Source organism: Solea senegalensis, linkage group LG1 (assembly GCF_019176455.1).
Source record: "Solea senegalensis isolate Sse05_10M linkage group LG1, IFAPA_SoseM_1, whole genome shotgun sequence".
In the NCBI taxonomy this organism is placed as follows: Eukaryota; Metazoa; Chordata; class Actinopteri; order Pleuronectiformes; family Soleidae; genus Solea; species Solea senegalensis.
This window is the reverse complement of record NC_058021.1, coordinates 33,613,444-33,634,308: the sequence shown is the minus strand read 5'-3', so window position 1 is coordinate 33,634,308 and position 20,865 is coordinate 33,613,444. Positions and strand designations below refer to the sequence as shown.

General features: G+C 41.7%; 1 protein-coding gene across 3 annotated transcripts in view; it reads left to right on the top strand.

Annotated features, from left to right (window-relative positions):
- The window catches only part of fars2 (phenylalanyl-tRNA synthetase 2, mitochondrial), a 53,849-nt gene extending 33,361 nt beyond the window's left edge, over window positions 1-20,488 (top strand). For 2 of the 3 annotated variants that reach the window (XM_044027854.1, XM_044027864.1), the window contains 3 exons: window positions 3,880-4,040; window positions 5,509-5,681; window positions 19,692-20,487. In XM_044027854.1, coding sequence (XP_043883789.1) covers window positions 3,880-4,040; window positions 5,509-5,681; window positions 19,692-19,830 — 473 coding nt within the window. In that variant the 3' untranslated portion in view covers window positions 19,831-20,487. Of the gene's footprint in view, window positions 1-3,879; window positions 4,041-5,508; window positions 5,682-19,691 lie in introns of all 3 variants that reach the window. The other variant, XM_044027846.1, reaches the window with a different exon arrangement.
- The last annotated feature ends 377 nt before the right edge of the window (window positions 20,489-20,865 follow it).

The window sequence follows — 20,865 nt, the reverse complement described above, 5'->3', positions numbered from 1 at the left end:
GGTTACTAATCATTCTGCATAATTCAAGTGGTCTTCATTGTTAATTCAGGACCGAGGCTCAATCAGAGACGAGTGAGTTTAAACACATCATGTTTTCATAATCAATATTCATCAGTTCATCACCGGAGCACTGAGCAGCGCCAGCACCGCGTTGAGAAAAGTCCGGCTTGGTTTAGATGATCCTGAATCATCAGATCATGTGAGGCTGAAAACTGTTTCCTCACAAAGAGTCGACTTTTGGACGTGGAGAAATGAACATTTGGAGACGTTTAGAGAAGTCGATGTTTGTAGAAGCAGATGTTTGTAGAAGCAGATTTTTGGCGACTTTTGGGGAACTTGACATTTAGAGCCGTGGACTTTGGGAAGAAGTTTCTGGAAGTCGACTAGGGCTGGACGATATGGGCTAAAAGTCATATCTCGATATTTTTTAGCTGAATGGCGATACTTGATATATATCTCGATATTTTTTCTAAGCATAATATTTAATATTATAATAAGCATTATAGCATATTAGATAAAATGTTTTCCAGAGGCAAACCCTTTAAAAAATATACAAACAGTCACATGCCAAATGTCAGAGGTCACTGAAATAAAAATGCTCCTTGAAAAAAATAAAACAAATCTCTTTCCCGCATGACAATAATATACAGTAATTAATTCAAAAATACAATACTGTTACAATTTTAACAGAAATAAAAACGGACTTAATAAAATAGGAACAAACATGACTAATAAAAAAAAAATTGTATCTGGGAAAATGAATAGGGGAGAGGAGGCAGCCGCAGCGAGCGTAAGAACGAAGCGGCCAGAGATGTAGCGGCAAATGTAAATGTAGTGCGGCGTTTGTGCAAAACGGAGGAAAAACTGCACAAAAAATGTCTCACCGGGAAAAGTGTGTGTTTTAAAACATCCACCTCCCCCACGGGTATGACGCCCCGGTGTAGGTGTGTGGAGAAATAGGTGGAGCTTGCGGCTCATGGATTGTCATTTTAACGCAAAATTAATTATATCGATACAAGCGATATTGTCCCGTGTTATATCTCGTTTAGAAATATATCGATATACATTAAAATTTCGAGATATCGCCCATCCCTAAAGTCGACATTTGTGGAACAATGTTTAGCGAAGTCGAGTTTTGGAGAAGTTGGTAGAAGTGAACGTTTGAAGAATTAGGACTTTCAGAGAAGCTAAGTCCACGAGAGAACCTGTAAACGTCAGTGTTTTAGTTGCCGTTTGGAGACGTGATGTCAACACTGGGAGTGCTTGTGGAACGATAAGTTAACTTTGATAACATAAAAGTGAACATCAACGTTCAGAGAAGATGACGTTTGGACATTGGTAAAAGACCAAGTTCGGAGAAGTTGACGTTTCGAGAAGTCGCCTTTGTGCTAAACTTGTGTCTGGAACTCTGTGAAGTTTATGAAGATGTTTGTAGAGGACGACTGTCTCTGTACGATGTTCCTCTGCTGAAGAACTAAAGAATGTCTTTAACTTGAGCTCATCCACGTTCACAGAGAGGACAGAAGATGAAAGATGTGACTAAGACGTGGGGGCGTGGCCTGAACCTCGAAGAACACGGACGCCATGAGCGATTGGTCGGATTATTACTGAGAAACACTGTAATGATAAAAAATGTCTGAAATAAAAATGTCAGAAAAAGAAATAAAGAGGATAAATACGGAGGATTAATGCGTTCATCTGTTCAGAGGAAACCAGCGGATGAAGGAGGAGGAGAGTGATGGAGCGCGTCAGGGACAGAAGACAGAAGACATGTCATGGACGAAGGGAAAAGAGTAGGAGGAGGAGATGAGACGGAGAGACAGAGATCTGAAACCAGGCGATTAGACGAAGAGGAGGACGGAGACGGATGAGACGACTGAGATGGAGAAGACAGACGAGGGACAGAGAAGACAGACGAGAGATAAAGGACGGAGAGAAGACAGACGAGAGATAAGGGACGGAGAAGACAGATGAGAGACAGCGAACACAGAAGAGGGACAGAGACAAAAACCACCTGAGTCCAGAGACAAAAACCGCCAGAGTCCAGAGACAAAAACCATCAGAGTCCAGAGACAAAAGCCACCCAGTCAGACCCAGAGACCCAGAGTCCAGAGACAAAAACCATCCAGAGACAAAGCCACCAGAGTCCAGACAAAACCATCAGAGTCCAGAGACAAAACCATCTGAGTCCAGAGCCAGAGTCCAGAGACAAAACCACCAGAGTCCAGAGACAAAACCCCAGAGACAAAACCAGTCCAGAGACAAAAACAGAGAACCATCAGAGTCCAGAGACAAAAACCCAGAATCCAGAGACAAAACCATCAGAAACCAGAGACAAAACCATCAGAGTCCAGAGACAAAACCACCAGAGTTCAGAGACAAAACCATCAGAGTCCAGAGACAAAAGCCACCAGAGTCTAGATAAAAACCATCAGAGTCCAGAGACAAAAAGCGTCAGAGTCCAGAGACAAAACCATCAGAATTCAGATACAAAAACCATCAGAGTTCAGATACAAAAACCATCAGAGTCCAGAGACAAAAACCCCCAGAGTCCAGAGACAAAAACCCCCAGAGTCCAGAGACAAAAAACATCCAGGTCTTCAGTATGTCCTAAAATGTCCCGGTTCTTGGACTGGTCCGACTTCTTAAATCGAAATACTTTTTTGTCAGAATGAATGTCAAAACAGTCTCTTATTTCAAAAGGAAAATATTTTCTCCTGATTAAAGGAGGAAGAGGAGGAGGAAGAGTTATTATTTCAGCATGTAGAGTTGATCAAATTCACCTGTGTGAGCACACAGGTACTTCCTCCTCAGACCTTCAAAATAAAATGTGTCCTGAGAGGATGAGTGGATGAAAATGAGAGGATGATGAGTGGATGAAAATGAGAGGATGGAGATTGGTAGATAAAAATGAGAGGATGAGTGGATAAAACTGAGAGGATGAAAATGAGAGGATGAGTGGATGAAAATGAGCTGATATGTGGATGAAAATGAGAGGATGAGTGGATGAAAATGAGCGGATGTGTGATGAAAATGAGAGGGTGAAGATGAGTGGATGAAAATGAGCGGATGAAGATGAGAGGATGAAGATGGGTGGATGAAATTGCAAAGATGAGTGGATGAAAATGAGAGGATGAAGATGGGTGGATGAAAATGAGAGGATGGGTGAGTGGATGAAAATGATGTGATGTTATGATGAAGAGCAGATTTATTCCAGTGTTCTCTCATCTCCTCTGACCTCTGACCCCAAACTCATTACCATAGAAACTACATTCTGTATGTTGATTGGACTGAAGCTGTGTGTGTGTGTGCGCACGCGTGCATGCATACACACACGCACACACACAGTAGTGAGACTGACAGTGAGCAGAATGATAATCACTGAAGACAGATTATAGATTATTACAGATTATTAGTGTGTGTTGTGTTTTATTTTTAGTTGTTTTTAAATCATCACATTTCTTCATCTTTGCTTCTATTTTCTGCTTAAAGACTTAAAGCTGTCACATAAAGATCTAACACTCACACACTATTATTGTCTGCAGTGACGCTGAATGCAATCTGCCATATGTTAAATCACTCACTCTCCCACACCAAAGCCCAGAGCGAAAATCAGTGACTTTAACATCACACACACAGGAGTTGTTAATCCACTGCTGCCTCCATCACTAAGTTCAAATGTCTGATTTTGTCACTTCAGTTTTTGAAGTCCTTTGTTCAGATTAACCTCAGTGACACAAAGTGACCACACGAGGCAGCAGAGGACCAACAGCTCCTGTTGGGTTTGGTGCAAGGAGAGTTTTTGGGTTAAACAATGTGATCTCGCAGTGATGACATGAATCATTATGAATTATACGGTGTATTTGTTGATGTTTTCAGCAGGGGCGGGGGACAAGCTGGGCTGGGCCTTTGGTCTCGGGCTGGAGCGACTCGCCATGGTTCTGTACCAGATCCCCGACATCAGGCTATTCTGGAGTCAGGACGAACGTTTCCTCACACAGTTCATCCTGGACGACATTCACCAGCCTGTGTGTTTCCAGGTAAATGCGCGCACACACACACACACGCACACACAGGTGAGATGGAAGGAAAGAAAGTGTGTGGGTGAGAGAAAGAGACAGATATTGTTGTAAGAAGGAGAGTGATATGAAGATGAAGTGTTGAGGGATGGAGGGACTGATCTCTCTCTCTCTCTCTCTCCCTCTCTCTCCCTCTCTCTCTCCAGTCTTATTGATGACCTCAGTTCCTCCACAGAGCAGCAGCAGCAGCTCATTGTTGCCCAGGGTCAGTGCTTCTCTCCTGGGCCAGAACTCTGCACCTTCCCTGCTGCTAATGAACTGTGACCGCAAGCAATTCTGTGTGTGTGTGTGTATCCAGTGTCACTCCCCTCTAATAGTGTTGAATGACCTCATCATGTCCCTCTGGAACAACAGGAAACTGAAGTTTGTAAACCACTCACTCTCCCACACCAAACCCCATAGAGAAAATCAGTGATTTTAGCTGGCGGGGACACAGGAACTGCTGGTCCTCTGCTGCCTCATATGGTCACTTTGTGTCACTGAAATAAATTTGAACAAAGGAATTTAAATGCCAAATTAACAAAATAAGACATTTGAACTTTGGATCAACAACTCCCGTGTGTGATGTTAAAATCACTGATTTTCTCTATGAGGTTTGGTGTGAGAGAGTGAGTGGTTTACAAACTTCAGTTTCCTCTTGGAAAAGTCTGTCTCACAGTGACATAAAGACATGGACATGTTCTTAAAGATGTCGTAGACTTAAACTGACGTGGATTTTATTTGATACATTTTTTGCTTAGTGGCTAAAATCTGTTTCCTTTTGTAAAACTAAAGTTGAGAAAAGTCACACTCCATCACTAAGTTCAAATGTCTTATTTTGTTCATTCTGCATTTAAAATCCTTTGTTCAGATTTACTTCAGTGACACAAAGTGACCACACGAGGCAGCAGAGGACCAGCAGCTCCCGTTTAGTGTGGGAGAGTGAGGGGTTTACAAACTGAACTGCTGACATTTTTCAGTGAATTTATCAGAACAATAAAAATGTCTACCACTGTTTATTTTCCTGTAGAATATCCACGTATATTAGCAGCGGTTATAAAAAAAGAGAAAATTCTATTTAAATTGATTGTGTCACAGTTTATTTTTGCTTCACTGATGAAAAACATAAATAAATGGATAAAGAAACATGAAAAGAGAGGAAGTGAAGAATAAGAACAGCAGGAGCCTCTTCTTCTTTATTACAAGTTATTTCCACAATAATCAACCCTTCACGCATGAATGAGTGATTAGTTCACTGAAGGGAACATCACATTTATTCTGTTTTATTATTAACTTTCTCTTTGTCCCTCTCTTCTCTCCAGCTTTAGTTTCTGCTGTTGTTTTATTTGTTTTTGTTTGTTTTATCACCTAAAAAATGTTTTTTTTATTACAAATAGTTTGTCAGAGCTCAAGGATGAAAAATCCAGTTTTGTCTTTTTTTGTGTGTCAGCCTCTCAGTAAGTACCCGCCGCTCCACAACGACATTTCATTCTGGCTGCCAGAGGCGGGGCCAGAGGCGGAGCCACAGAGCTTCACGGCCAACGACTTCTACGACCTGGTTCGTTCCATCGGAGGAGATCTGGTGGAGAAAGTGACCCTGGTGGACGAGTTCACACACCCACAGTAAGAACACACACACACATTTTCATTTTCATGTTATCTTTCATTTTAGTTATTCCTGAATACAGCACCCCCTAGCCTTAATCTGTAGAAGCAACGTGTGTGTGTGTGTGTGTGTTAAAGGGGACATATTATGCAAAATCAACTTTTTAACCATTTTAATACTTATATTTGGGACTCTGGAGGCCCTACCAGTCGCCAAAGTGTGGAAAAACAATACTCAGTCATGTTTTCGTGGTCCCCCTTAGTGTAAGTATAGGCGATAAAACATGCGATGTTGAATTCCCTGCGCTTATGACGGCAGCATGCGCATTTCACCGCGAATGGTACTGCCCCACCAGTAAGTTTACTTCGAGAGCTCCACCTTAGCTCCACCTTGTCCCTGCGAGAGTGCAGGCGAGGGAGGAAGAGCAGTATTATGTCAACACGGAGGGACAAGTGTGCTGTTGGTGGCTGCACAGTGGAGCACAGTGTTTTACACAAACTTCCAGCATCAGAGGATTTTATATATGAAGCTAATGTGCCGGATAAAGTCAGCAAACGTGTGTTTGTGTGTTCGCACCACTTCGCATCAGACTGCGGCCAGTGGTCGCCGTATTTAGTCAGCGACCGTATTTCACCGACTTGCAAACACACACATTTTTAAGAAAAGGTCACACAGAGCTCATAACTGACCATTCTGACACGTCCTAATTAAAAATATTTGTTCAGTACGTCCTCCATGACCGGAGCACTAGTGGAGGGAGGGGGAGAGGAATGGAGCAGAGGGAACAGGAGCTGAGCGAGTGAGCGCTGTAAAGAGGACAAATCAGAAACCCCCTGGAAGAAGTGGGTGTGTTTTTGCCTATGTCTCATTTGCATATAAAGGGACCATGCACAAAACCAAGCGTTCTGAAAGGGGCGGGTTTAGCAGGGTTATTGAACTGCTATGGTGCTTCACACTTATGGTATTTTGACCAAAGCATGTCACTGACATGTTCATTAGGACACAAGGGAACTATTTTTACTGGGATCAGGTCATAGGCCACAGACTGCTCTGGTAATTACTCAGAAAACAACAGGGGGCGATAGAGGCTCCTCACTGGAGTTCTGACTCTGACCTTTGACCTCAGTGTTTTTTTTTGTCTCCGCTCTTTAAACGTGACATGGACACAATGTCTTCATTGTAGTCCACACGCACACACACACACAGTGTCCTTGACGATCACCTCTGAGCTGTAGTCTCTGCTGATGACGTCTCATTTTTTAAGTGGTACGTGTGTGTGTGTGTGTTTACCTCTATCCTTGTAAGGACCACTTACAGTGTGTGTGTGTGTGTGTAAGTGTGTGTCTAAAGGGCAGCAGTAGGATGTTTGTTGCCTTATGGCTGAGAACTACTTTTTCTCATTACTCCGAAACACACACGCACACGCACACACACACACACCACACACACACACACACACACACACACACTTACCTGCCTGACCTTGCAATACTGTGTGTGTGTGTGTGTGTGTGGTGAGAGCCCCGCAGTGCGTAAAAATGTCTGCCACAATTCATCTTTCAGCATTTTAATGTCTTTTAAATAGCGACCTTTTTCCCCGCCGAGCTCACACACACTCACGCGCACACACACGCACACCACATTACATTAATACAGCCTGACTTTTAGTTGAACAGACACTCTGGGGGACGAGGACTCAGGACTTTGTCTCAGCAGATTTTCTCAAAGTGAAACTTTTATTAAACTCAACACGATCGACGAAAACAAAACCTCAATCAATAAATAAATGAAGTTGTGTCTTTAATCCGCTGAACGTGTTGACACATCTGTCTCACGTGATTAACAACACGTTCACGTCTTTATCTCACTGTTTCACAGACAAACCACTCACTCTCCCACACCAAAACCCCATAGAGAGTTGTTGATCCACTGCTGTTTCCATCACTAAGTTCAAATGTGTTATTTTGTCAATGCAGCATTCAAAATCCTTCATTTAGATTTAAATCAGTGACACAAAGTGACCACACGAGGCAGCAGTAGACCAGCAGCTCCTGTGTCCCCACCAGCTAAAATCATTGATTTTCTTTATGGGCTTTGGTGTGGGAGAGTGAGTGGTTATTTAAACTTCAGTTTTCTGTCGTTCCAATGTGTTATTTGTTGAACTCAGTGTTCAAATCCTTTGTTCAGTTTTACCGCAGTGACACAAACTGACCACACGGGGCAGCAGTAGACCAGCAGCTCCTGTGTGAGATGTTTGATAATGAAGTCTCCAAACAAACTATAAATGGATCTAAAACTGCAGACTCTCAGGTGTGTGTGTGTGTGTGTGTGTGTGTGTGTGTGTGTGTGTGTGTGTGTGTGTGTGTGTGTGTGTGTGTGTGTGTGTGTGTGTGTGTGTGTGTGTGTGTGTGTGTGTGTGTTTGTGTGTGTGTGTGTGTGTGTGTTGTGTGCGACGCAGGCAGTGTGAAGTAATGAAGGAGAGAGAGAGAGAGAGAGAGAGAGAGCGAGAGAGAACAGAGTGGCTGCTGTAGTCTCTCGCCCTCTCCTCTGCTCTGTAAACATCTCATGTCGTAGCAAATCAACGCTGATGCTTCGCGATGATCCCACACAAATCTGAGTTTATTGGTCGACAGCTCCGTCAGCTGCGACCGAGCCACGGCTAATCTGATAATCTGACAGAGCTGTCAGTCTCTCACACACACACACACACACACACTCACACACACAGAGGTCTGTGCAGCTATTCTTCTCAGGACTCTCTCAGGACTTTCTCATTCTAACAGACTGGCGCGGGGGCAGGGGGGCAAGTGAAGAAAAGGTCAAACTTTTTGAGAAATAATAATATTTATGATGATATTTCACATAATTTCAAAATAAAAGTGTAACTATAAACTATAAAAAGTTCACAATATGATCTCATTATCATTTGATATTAATTGCTGGACCAGATGAAATTGGTTTAGAGATGGATGAGCTAAAGCTTGTTAGCACATGAAGAAGCTCAGTTAACATTAAAGAAAAACTGCCGTGTGTTAGCTTAATGCGAACAACAGAAGCTATAACCTGAAAGCCCAGAATTCAACTGTGTTTCTATTTTCTTTCTAAGAAGCGTAAAAAACGTAAAGCAATAACTGTAAGTCATAAGTTCTCAATTGATTTGTTTTGCAAAGCTAGCATTTATTGATTTTCTCCCACGTTTCTTATCATTATTATTATTATTTTTATCACGGCAGTTTTGAGAAACCAGCAAAATGGGAATAGCAAAAAACTGGAAAGAATTTCCACATACACATGAATGGCGAAACGGTCGAAAAAAGGATCAGAACCCAGCCCACTGTGGAGCATCACAATGTCATCATACTTTAACGTAGAGACGTGCTTGGAACTTTAACTGGGTCACAAGACTTTAGACTTTTCTCACCTAAATTAAAGTTTTGATACATATTACGGTTTTTAGACGGTTTTTAAGTTTAAGTTTTGTACTTTTTTTGGACGCTTTCAGATATTATAATGAGTGTGTATTGCGCCGTTAGAGTGACACATGAAAATAATCACAAAAATCTCTAAAGAAACTCTTCTCCTGCCCACAATTTCTGACCTACACAGACAGTTTCTACATAAACGCGTTGCTAAGGTTGTTGTCTAACCCTGTGTGTTGTCAAGGTTGCCACGGCTTAAATTAAGTCGTAAATCAATTGTCCTAAAAATAAGGCCTTAAAGTAAAGTATTTCATTTTTGATTGATTGCATGGGTCTTAAATATTTGTGTCTCATGTCACCGTGGAAATGCGGGCAATCTGTTCTGTAGCCTATGCGCTGCGTTGTCTACGGTTAGGTCAGAGTGTCAGTGTTGCCAACTTGGCGGCTTTCTCACTTAATCTGACGACTTTCCAAACCCTCCTGGTGACCTTTTTTATCAAAAGCGACTACCGACAAATCTAGCGACTTTTTCTGGTGTTATTGGAGACTTTTGCGGTCGACTGATGTGAAACACGTATCACTCTGCAGTTATTGTACTCAAGGAGCAGCAGGTGCTGCCGTGAGCCCCTCCCCGTTCAAAAGCACTCACAGAGGCTCGCGCAGCAGTCAGTCCCAGCCTGCAGTCAGAGCAGAGAGAGGAGACACACACCACTCCGCGTCCATGGCCACATGCGCAATAACTCAACCGTCATTTGTCATTTTACCATACTGTTCATTTTGAACAGACATCACTGTGTTTACTTGGAAATATTACTGTATATTTATTTGTATTTCTATCGTCCGTTTGGTCTTAAATTTCATTTGGAAGTGGTATTAAAAGGTCTTAAAAAGTATTAAATTGAACTTGTTTATACCTGTAGACACCCTGGTTGTCACCTAAATAAATTCATGTTAAAAATCTGATTTGGAGTTTTTTTAAAATGAAGAGGAGGGAGATTTAAAACTGCAATTTCTCTGTCAGTTCATAGCCATTCGTCACAGATGTAAATGTGGGAGTGGCTTAAGGACTGACACACACACCAAACATTTACTCTCTGTCATCAACCGTTCTGACAATATAACAACTTTAAAACACGCTGTTTTTCACTGGTTTTCACTGTTTTTTGACTGTTTGAAACAGGTGCTTGTGGGTCAGACTCTCTCTCGGAATACTCTAGATTATTAGCATAAACGTGTGCTGCCCCCTTCAGTCTCATGAGAGGATGGTAACAGACGACTCACTTCTCGTCACACAAACGTCTCAAATCTGTCACAGAATAAAAAGTTGTACATTTGAACTGATTACGTTCACTCCTTCACCTGTCATTGTGTCATCAATTCATCCTTTCACCAACCAGCCTCCTCCCTCCCATCCCCCACATGCTCAGTGTGAGAGGCAGAGGGCAACGCCACTTCAACTCCATCAATAATTTAACAAGAAAAAAAACAAAAACAGAGAGAGAGAGAAAATGTTGGAGGGCGAGGGAGGGGGGAGAGAAAGACTGTTACTGAGAGAGAGAGAGAGAGAGAGAGAGAGAGAGAGTTATTCAACTGAATTATGTATGATTGTTTTCTGTTCCCACAATCAGCTGACTTACACACACACACACTCTCTCTCTCTTCCTAACACACACACACACACACTCTCTCTCACACTCTCTTCCTAACACACACACACACACACACACTCTCTCTCTCACACACACACCTCTCTCTCTCTCACACACACACACACACACACACTCTCTCACTCTATCTCTCTCTCTCTCACACACACACACACACACACACTCTCTCTCTCTCTCACTCTATCTCTCGCTCTCTCACACACACACTCTCTCACTCTTGCTCTCACACACACACACACTCTCTCACTCTTTCTCTCACACACACACATATTTGACTTTCTCTGGTTTTTCTCTAAATGTCAACATCATCTCTATCACCTTTACAAAATGTCACCTCCTTCATCGTTGTTTCCTCCCTGCCTAGTTTGTTTCCTTTCCTCTGGTACACTTCTCTCCTTCTTCACTTCTACTCTACTACCTATTCTCCTCCCTCCCTTCCTCACCCCCTCTTCCTCTGTGTCTCTCCTCCTCATATCCAGGTTACCCTGCAGTGTTAGCATATTAGCTAACTGCAGCACTGGCTCCCTGGAGTGTCCTAATAATGTGTGTGCGTGTGTGTGTGTGTGCGTGTGAGTGTTTGTGTCTGTGTGTATGAGTGTGTGTGTGTGTGTGTGTGTGTGTGTCTGTCCGTGTGCATGTCCGTGTGCGTGTGTGTGTGTGTGTCTGTGTGTGCTGGCTGCACAGCCCTGAGGGTTTCTGGGTAATCTGGATGTAATTGAGCATAGAGATGATGGTGGCGCGCACACACACACACACACTCAAAGATGATAAAAACATCAGGGAGTAATGTGACATACAAACAGATGATGGCCACATAAACACAAACAGTGGATTCTCATTCTTCAGCTCAGTGACTTTTCTGTTTTCTCTCTCTGATTAAAATAAAAGTGATTCTCAAAAGGAGGAGCAGAAGTCTAGTTTGTAAACCACTCACTCTCCCACACCAAACCCCATAGAGAAAATCAGTGATTTTATCATCGCACACACAGGAGTTGTTGATCCACTGCTGCCTCCATCACTAAGTTCTAATGTCTTATTTTGTCAATTCGGTGTTTGAAATTGTTGTTTAGATTGACCTCAGTGACACAAAGTGACCACACGAGGCAGCAATAGACCAGCAGCTCCTGTGTCCCCGCCAGCTAAAATCACTGAGTTTCTCTCTGGGGTTTGGTGTGGGAGAGTGAGTGGCTTGTTTTGAGCTGATGCTGCTGCAGCTGACATGCATATGGTCAGCTGTGAACACACACACACACACACACACACTGATTCTCAGTGTCAGCAGCTTCTCTCAGGTCACTTCAGCATTTCGCTGGTGTCACAGAAAAAAACAAAATCCACGCCGCTGCAGTTTTGTTGTCCTCGCTACTTCATCGCCGCCACATTCATGAGTTCAGCAAACTTTGTGTCCTTGAAACGCTTTTAAGTCGTGACCTTTAATTTCACTGTGGAAGTGAGGACGACAGAAGACTGACCTCTGTCCTCGTCTCTGTCTCCTCAAACCAGGAGAGGCAGAGACAGACAGACACAGAGAGAGAGATGAATTACGAAAGGAAATAAGGAAGTGATAAATGAGGAAAGAAATATTTTGTGAAGGAAGCGCGTGTGTTCATGTGTGTGGTCAGACGGTCAGAGGTCACAAGGAGGTCAATGTGTGTGATAAATGATACAAACTCACTCTGTTTGTATCAATGTATCTGAGGAATAAAAAACTGCTGAGTCATCTTACAGACTCACAGACACACACAGGAGTCAAAGGTCAAACATCCACAGAGAGAGCAGATTCATCAGAGGGAAATTCAACAGTGACACAACAAATCTTTGAGTCATTTTTATTAGATACTATGTATGTATATATATAATCATGAATAATAAATAGATGAATAAGAACAGCAGCAAATATCTATACAACAGGATTAGTGTCAAGTATGAAAGTTGGTAGAGTATGGTATATAAGAGTACAGTAGATTAGAGTATGGTATATTAGAGTACAATAGATTAGAGTATGGAAGATGAGAGTACAGTAGATTAGAATATGGTATACTAGAGTATGGTAGATTAGAGTACGGTAGATCAGAGTTTGGTACGTTAGAGTATTGTAGATTAGAGTACTGTATATTTGAGTAAAGTAGATTAGAGTATGGTACGTTAGAGTACTGTACATTAGAGTATGGTATATTAGAGTACAGTAATCAGAGTATGGTATATTAAATTACAGTAGATTAGAGTATGGTATATTAGAGTACTGTAGATTAGAGTATGGTATATAAGAGTACAGTAGATTAGAGTATGGTTTATTAGAGTATGGTAGATTAGAGTACTGTAGATTAGAGTATGTATATTAGAGTACTGTAGATTAGAGTACAGTATATTAGAGTATGGTAGATTAGAGTACTGTGGATTAGAGTACAGTAATCACAGTATGGTATATTAGAGTACTGTAGATTAGAATATGGTATATTAGAGTACAGTAGATTAGAGTACTGTAGATTAGAGTATGTATATTGGAGTACAGTATATTAGAGTGCTGTAGATTAGAGTATGGAATATTATAGTACTGTAGATTAGAGTATGGTAGATTCGAGTTTGGTACATTAGGGTACTGTAGATTAGAGTATGGTAGATTAGAGTACAGTAGATAAGAATATGGTATATTAGGGTACAGTAGATTAGAATATGGTAGATTAGAGTACAGTAGATTAGAGTATGGTATATTAGAGTACTGTAGATTAGAATATGGTATATTAGCGTTCAGTAGTCGTGCTTGTGAGTGTGTGTGCATGCCTGCGTGCATGCCTGTGTGCGTGTGTACATGCGTGCGTGTGTGTTCTAAATTTTCCTCCATGTTACTTTGAACCAGAACAGAAGGTAAAGAGACAGAAAAACAGAGACAGACAACAGGTTAACTTTACATCAACAGAATCAATACACATATGTAAACTGAGAGAAGACGATGATTATGAAGATGCTCCTGTGGTTCAGTGGAAAAGCACTTGTGCCTCCATTTTACTGATAATGATCCTCTTCCTGCTTTTCCTACATTTTAATACAATGAATTCACATACACACACTCAAGTGTCTTCCTGTTTGTCTCTCAATGTGCATCGACCCAAACACACACACACTCGCTCTCTCTCCCTCTCTCTCTCTCTCACTCACACACACACACACACATACACACACACATACACACACTCACCCAAGTGAAGTGGTTTTAAATGAACGAGAGAGAGAAAGGGTGAGTTGGGCGAGAGAGGCAGATACAGACTGGAAAAATATGAGTGAGTTCCAGTACAGACACTTATTATTATTATTCTTATTGTTGTTGTTATTATTATTATCATTATTATTATTATTACCATTATTATTATTATTACTGTATATTGTTATAGTAGGAGAGCAGGTAGGCTAACCTTTAGCCTTGGGAGAGTAGTTAGCCTAGCATGAGACATAGGAGAGCAGTTAGGCTAACATAACCTTTAACCTTGGGAAAGTAGTTAGCTTAGCATAGGCATTGTGTCAAGCCCAGTAGAGTAGTAATAGGTTTACCTCCAGGAGAGTAGTCACCCTAGCATTAGCCACAAGAGAGGAGTTATATTAGCATTACCTTCAGGAGAGTGGTAACATTTAGTATCAGCTCCATGGTAATGGTTAGCTTAGCATTAGCGACATTAGCCACAGGAGAGTAGCTAGCTTAGCATTAGCGCCACAAGTATCATCTTCAGTTGAAGCACAAATGATTCAGCGTACTGTGACTTTAAAAATCTTTTTTATTCTGTTTTTTTTGTCTTGTAAATGATCTTAATGTATTTATTTTTATTCTATTGTACTCTATTCATACAATTTGACTTTTTGTTGTTTTTTGAAATGAAAAAAAGAAGAAGCAGTTTGTCATTAAATATTAATCTGTGTGTGTGTGTGCGTGTTTGTGTTCTCCACCACCACAGTGTGAAGTGACAGCTGTTGTGTTAAATGGCTTCTCTCCTGTTGAATCTCAGTTGTGTTTTAGAGTTTTGTGTGTGTGTGTGTGTAGAAAAACTCCAGTGCACAGAAAGTTTACCTCCTAAAACACTGTGAAGGTTCAGAAATGTAAAGGCACAGTTCAAGAGTTCACAGAGACACAGAGGCTTAGTCTGAGTGAAACACACGTTTCTAGGGATGTCCCGATCCGATATTGATATTGGATATCGGTCTGATATCAGCCAAAAAATCGGATTATATCGGACTGCCTCTAAAATCTCTGACACAACAGTCCGCTCCAGCACTTCTATCCAGCAGCGCCCGATGTGATCACGTGAGCTCTGCATGTTGGATGCATGTAGATCATATGTGTGTGTGCTACTGCTATTTCAGAAGTGAAACATTTTTCTTTAACCTCTGAAATCAGAGGCTACGAAGCCGCACAGCAAGTGCGAGCTAGCCATTAGCACCACGCTAGCTCATCCTGAGGCAAGCTGCTAAAACAATATTATTTCATAAACCAGCGCCACCTGTCGACTTTCAACAGCCTCCATTTGTTAATTATATATACATATATATATGTGTGTATATATATATATATATATATATATATATATATATATATATATATATATATATGTATACGTCTGCGGGGCCAGTCCTCAGGCTCCGGGTTTAGCTGAGAGATGAGTAACTCACCCTGTGTGGGTTGGGCTAATCCAAAATAGTGAAACAAGGGGGGTGTTCTCTGAAGACACGCTTAGACACGTTACCTGTGAAATACGGCTGCTCTGAAAACACCCCCATTAGCACTTGGTACTTTCCTCCTGTTGAAATGAACAGGAGGAAATGATTTGCCATGAAATGATCATGGCAAAAAATCCAATATTCTTATGTTGAAGGTTAAAATTGATGTAAACCATTGGTTAATAATAAATGGGTCAGTGTATCTCATACTATTGTTCTCTGTTTAAGTAATATCACTTGGTCAAGCCTATTCTAACATTCCACGCTACAAAATAATTCATGATAGTATGTAGGATTCGTGCTGATATCGCATCGAATCGATATCGGCCAATACTCAAGGCTGCAATATCGGTATCGTATCGGAAGTGAAAAACTTGGGACTCGGGACATCCCTACATGTTGCACGTCTTTATCTCACTGTTAGACAAACTTTTCTAACGGGAAATTGAAGTTTGTAAACCACTCACCCTCCCATACCAAAGCCCATAGAGAAAATCAGTGATTAGGGTTAGGGTTTAACATCACAGCTCACAGGAGTTGTTAATCCACTGCTGCCTCTTTCACTAAGATTTAACTAGATTGAACTAGATTTAAATCAGTGACACAACGTGACCACATGAGGCAGCAGTAGACCAGCAGCTCCTGTGTCCCCGCAGCTAAAATCACTGATTTTCTCTATGGACTTTGGTGTGGGAGAGAAGAGGAGAAGGAGAAATTAATTATTAACAGGAGTGTCACTGTAGTCTGGATATCTGTCTGTCACACACACACTCACACACACACACACTCACACTGTAGTCTGATCACCTGATCAATATGACAGGAGTCAGTCTGAGCTCGTTAATTATTCATGAGTCTGGACCCTGATTGGTCCATGAGGACGATCAGAGACTTTCATTGTTTTAATTTCTTCTTTGACTTGAAGTTTTTTTCTTCTTTTATTGTTTCCTGTGATTTGTTGTGTATATATACATATATATGTATGTACATGTATATAAAAATATATATGTACATGTATATATAAATCCGGGGGATCATCTCATTCCCCATGATCCACCATGAGTTGCGCGTGATTGGCCGCTCATAACAGATGTGCTTCCTCGTTGCCGTGGTGAATAATTCAGACATTGGTTTCACCGTGGGCCTCGCTGGCATTTCCTCTGTGCTAATTACTGCGCTAAGTGTTTCACTTGACCTTTAGCTGCATAAGTGACGTTTTCACTGCATTTTTTTTTTAGTTTCATCTAAACAACGTTTGTACAGTTGTTCTCGCCGTGTTAACCCTTTCCTCCTTTTTCAGTTATTTTACTAAGTCTACGATGTCTTTATCTCTCTGTTAGACAAACTTTTCCCACAGGAAACTGAAGTTTGTAAACCACTCACTCTCCCACACCAAACCCCAAAGAGACAATCAGTGATTTTAGCTGGCCGGGACACAGGAGCTGCTGGTCTGCTGCTGCCTCGTGTGGTCACTTTGTGTCACTGAGATCACTCTGAACAAAGGATTTTAAAAGTCAAAGTGACAAAATAAGACATTTGAACTCCTGTGTGCTGTGATGTTAAAAACACTGTTTTTCTCTATGGGTTTTGTGGGAGAGTGAGTGGTTTACAAACTTGAGTTTCCTGTTGGAAAAGTCTGTGTAACAGTGAGATAAAGACGTGAACATGTAATTTTAAAGCTGTATATGTCGATGCCGTGAAAAGGAAAAAAAACGACGCCCTTTTTCCTCTCAATCAGACGAGAATCCGTCTTTTATCTCTCAAGATTCTGAGGGTTTGAAGTCGTGAGAGAATTCCCGTCTGTGTAAAACATTTGAAAAGCTGATTCATCACTCGCCGTCCTCTTAATGTGACGTGTTCAGACCCTCAGCTGCGACCTCTGACCTCACAGTAGATGTGGTCACAGACATGAAGACAGACCGTTGACAGAGCCAGAGCTCCTGCTCGCTCGGCTGCTAACTGCTACAGAGCAGCAGTGAATAATGAATGCACATGTATTAATAGATCACAGGCAGCTCTCACCAGGCCACCACCGCTGCCTCGCCACGCACACAAAAACACGAGAAAAAAGGACTTTTCCTCGTCTGCCTCTGAAATTTGTTTGATTTTGTTTGTCATTTTTTATTCATGAGCGGAATCCAGCAGGAGACTTTGATTTGAAAAACAGAACTTTAATTATAATTCAGTTTCATACGCAGGGAAAGACGCTGTGACGTCACTGTAAAAAAAACACTGACAGTAAACGCATCATTATGACCACGCTCACTTCATCACACACTAAAGGTTAAAGGTGCAGTCTGTAACTGTGAGGAAAGTTAATAAGCTACTCATAAGTATGTTTGTAACACTTTATAATCACTTGAAATATATGAATATAACTGAAGTTTTTGTTGCCATAGAATATTAAAATATGAAGTTTGTAACCACTCACTCTCCCACACCAAAGCCCATAGAGAAAATCTGTGATTTTAACATCACACACAGTGACACAAAGTGACCACACGAGGCAGCAGAGGACCAGCAGCTCCTGTGTCCCCACCAGTTAAAATCACTGATTTTCTCTCTGGACTTTGGTGTGGGAGAGTGAGTGGTTTACAAACTTCAGTTTCCTGTTGGAAATTTTTGTCTAAAACTTATACAGGGGGACGTGGCCAATCTGTTCAGTCCCGCTTCCAGCTGTGGAAAGAAAATGTGTGTTTTTCTCACGTCATTTTAAAACAAGGGATGAAGGATCAGACTTCCTTCCTTCCTTGTTTCCTTCTTTCCTTCTTTCCTCCCCTCGTATCAGGTCTCCCCTCACATGAAGGCATCACAATGCTTTCAAGGGCGTTGGCAGCTGCAGGAGTTTTGTCTCTTCTTCACCTCCTTCATCTGTCATCAGTCTCTCTCTCTCTCGCTCTCGTCCATCCTCTCTCTCTGTTTCTTTCTCTCTCTCTGTCTCTCTCTCGCTCTTGTCCATCCACTCTCTCTCTCTCTCTCTCTCTCTTTCTCTCTCTCTCTCTCTCTGTCCCTCTCTCTTTCCCTCTGTCTGAATTAAATCTTCTCCTTGTTAAAAAAAATTGTCTCTAACTTGTGGGGGCGTGGCCTCAGTGGGGCAATAAAATGTGTCCTTTTTAAAACTTATTAAATGTGTGTGTATGTACATGTGTGCATTTGTGTGTGTGTACATGTGTGCATTTGTGTTTGCGTGCGTGTGTGTACTTGTGTGTGTTTGTGTGTACATGTGTGCATTTGTGTTTGCGTGCGTGTGTGTACATATGTGCGTGTGTGTGTTTGTGTACATGTGTGCGTGTGTGTTTGTACATATGTGTGTGCGTGTGTGTGTGTGTACGTGTGTGACTGAGAACCTGATGTTTATTTTTCATGCATAATGTAACATGTTTATTTATCACCCATCTTCCTGTGCACTTTACAGTGTGTGTGTGTGTGTTACAGGTGTCACTGTATCAACCTTATGCCCCACCCCCAAACCCCACCCCCCACATACACACACATATATGTTGGCTGATAATGTAGACATGAATTATTCAAGCAGCACATAAAATCCCATTGAGTGTGTGTGCAGATATGATGTGTAATTGTGTTTGTGTGTCTTTATTTATTTTTCTCTCTCTGACATTTCCACCAAATGTACTTATGTTCAATAATTCACTAGCTGCTGAGAGAGACACACAGAGGATGAATGGCACAGGTAGAGAGAGAGACACACAGAGGATGAATGGCACAGGTAGAGAGAGAGACACACAGAGGATGAATGGCACAGGTAGAGAGAGAGAGAGACAGAGGATGAATGGCACAGGTAGAGAGAGAGAGACACAGAGGATGAATAGCACAGGTAGAGAGAGAGAGCTGTGTTGTATCAAGTTAAAATTGAGGAAAAACAAGGAGAGACGTTTGTTTTTTCTCGTGTTATAACCTGTGTTCCTTATTTATGACAGCGATCAATACTCATTGATTTTCTTTTTTCAGAATTAAACATTTATGTTTCTAGCTTTAAAGGCATAGTTCATGTTTATTGACGCTGTTAGACAGACTTTTCCAACAGGAAACTGAAGTTTGTAAACCACTCACTCTCCCACACCAAACCTCATAGAGAAAATCAGTGATTTTAACATCACACACAGTTGTTGATCCACTGCTGCCTCCATCACTAAGTTTAAATGTCTTATTTTAGTGAATTAAGCTTATGAAATGCTCTGTCACTCTCTTTCTCTCTCCCTATGTCTCTCTCTCTCAGGTCCAGGAGGCGGAGTCAGTGTTACCGCATCATCTATCGCCATATGGAGCGAACTCTGTCTCAGCAGGAGGTTCGACTTGTCCACAAGGAGATCGAAGACGCCGCAGAGGCTGAGCTGGGCGTGCAGGGCAGATACTGACAGACACACACACACACACACACACACACACACACACATTTATTCTCTGAATAAAGTTTGTTTAGTTTTGAACAGGCGACGTCTTGGTCTGTTTTCACATGAACGTGTGCAGGTGACGATACGTCTCAGGTGTGAGGAGGAAGAACGACTTCATTTATTCAAGAAAAATATTCAATCACAGCTGATGGAGTTTTTTTATTTGTCCAGGAGGAGAAGGAGGAGAGGCAGTCGTTTCTCACATTTATCCCGATCAGGGTCCTGTAGGCTGTGTTGATCCTCGGTTACCACAGTGATTTACTACCTGTTGCATTCAAACTGAAAATGACACTGTGGTTTCATACATTGAGGTTATACACACACACACACACACACACAACAGCAGCATGTTCTTGTTTGATTATAACTGCAGAAAGTACAAATGTGTGTCATTTGTTTGTCAGTTTAAGTCTATGACATCTTAAGAACATGTTCACATGTTATCTCACTGTTAGACATCAGTGATCAGCGATTTAAGCTTGTGGGACACATGTGCTGCTGGTCCTCTGCTGCCTCGTGTGGTCACTTTGTGTCACTGTAGTCAACGTGAACAAAGGATTATAAATGACGAATGAACAAAATAAGACATTTGAACTTAGTGATGGGGGCAGCAGTGGATCAACAACTCCTGTGTGTGTGATGTTAAAATCACTGATTTTCTCTATGGGCTTTGGTGTGGGAGAGTAAATGAGTTTGAATTGCTGCACAGTCTCCTTCATGAATCGAATTCACCTCTGTCTCTTTTGGTAAGTGGCTCACACACACACACACTCTGACACAGTCACACACACACTCACGCAGTCACACTCACACACACACACACTTTGTCAGTTACTGTGTGACAGTGTTGAGGCTTCTCCTGTCGCTGCCGTCAGCCATTTAATGAATTCTGAGTTTTACACACACACATTTGAATGCAGCTCATTAGACAACAGACACACACACACACACACACACACACTGAGCATAACAACCCAGCAGCACTCTGTCAGTATGGTG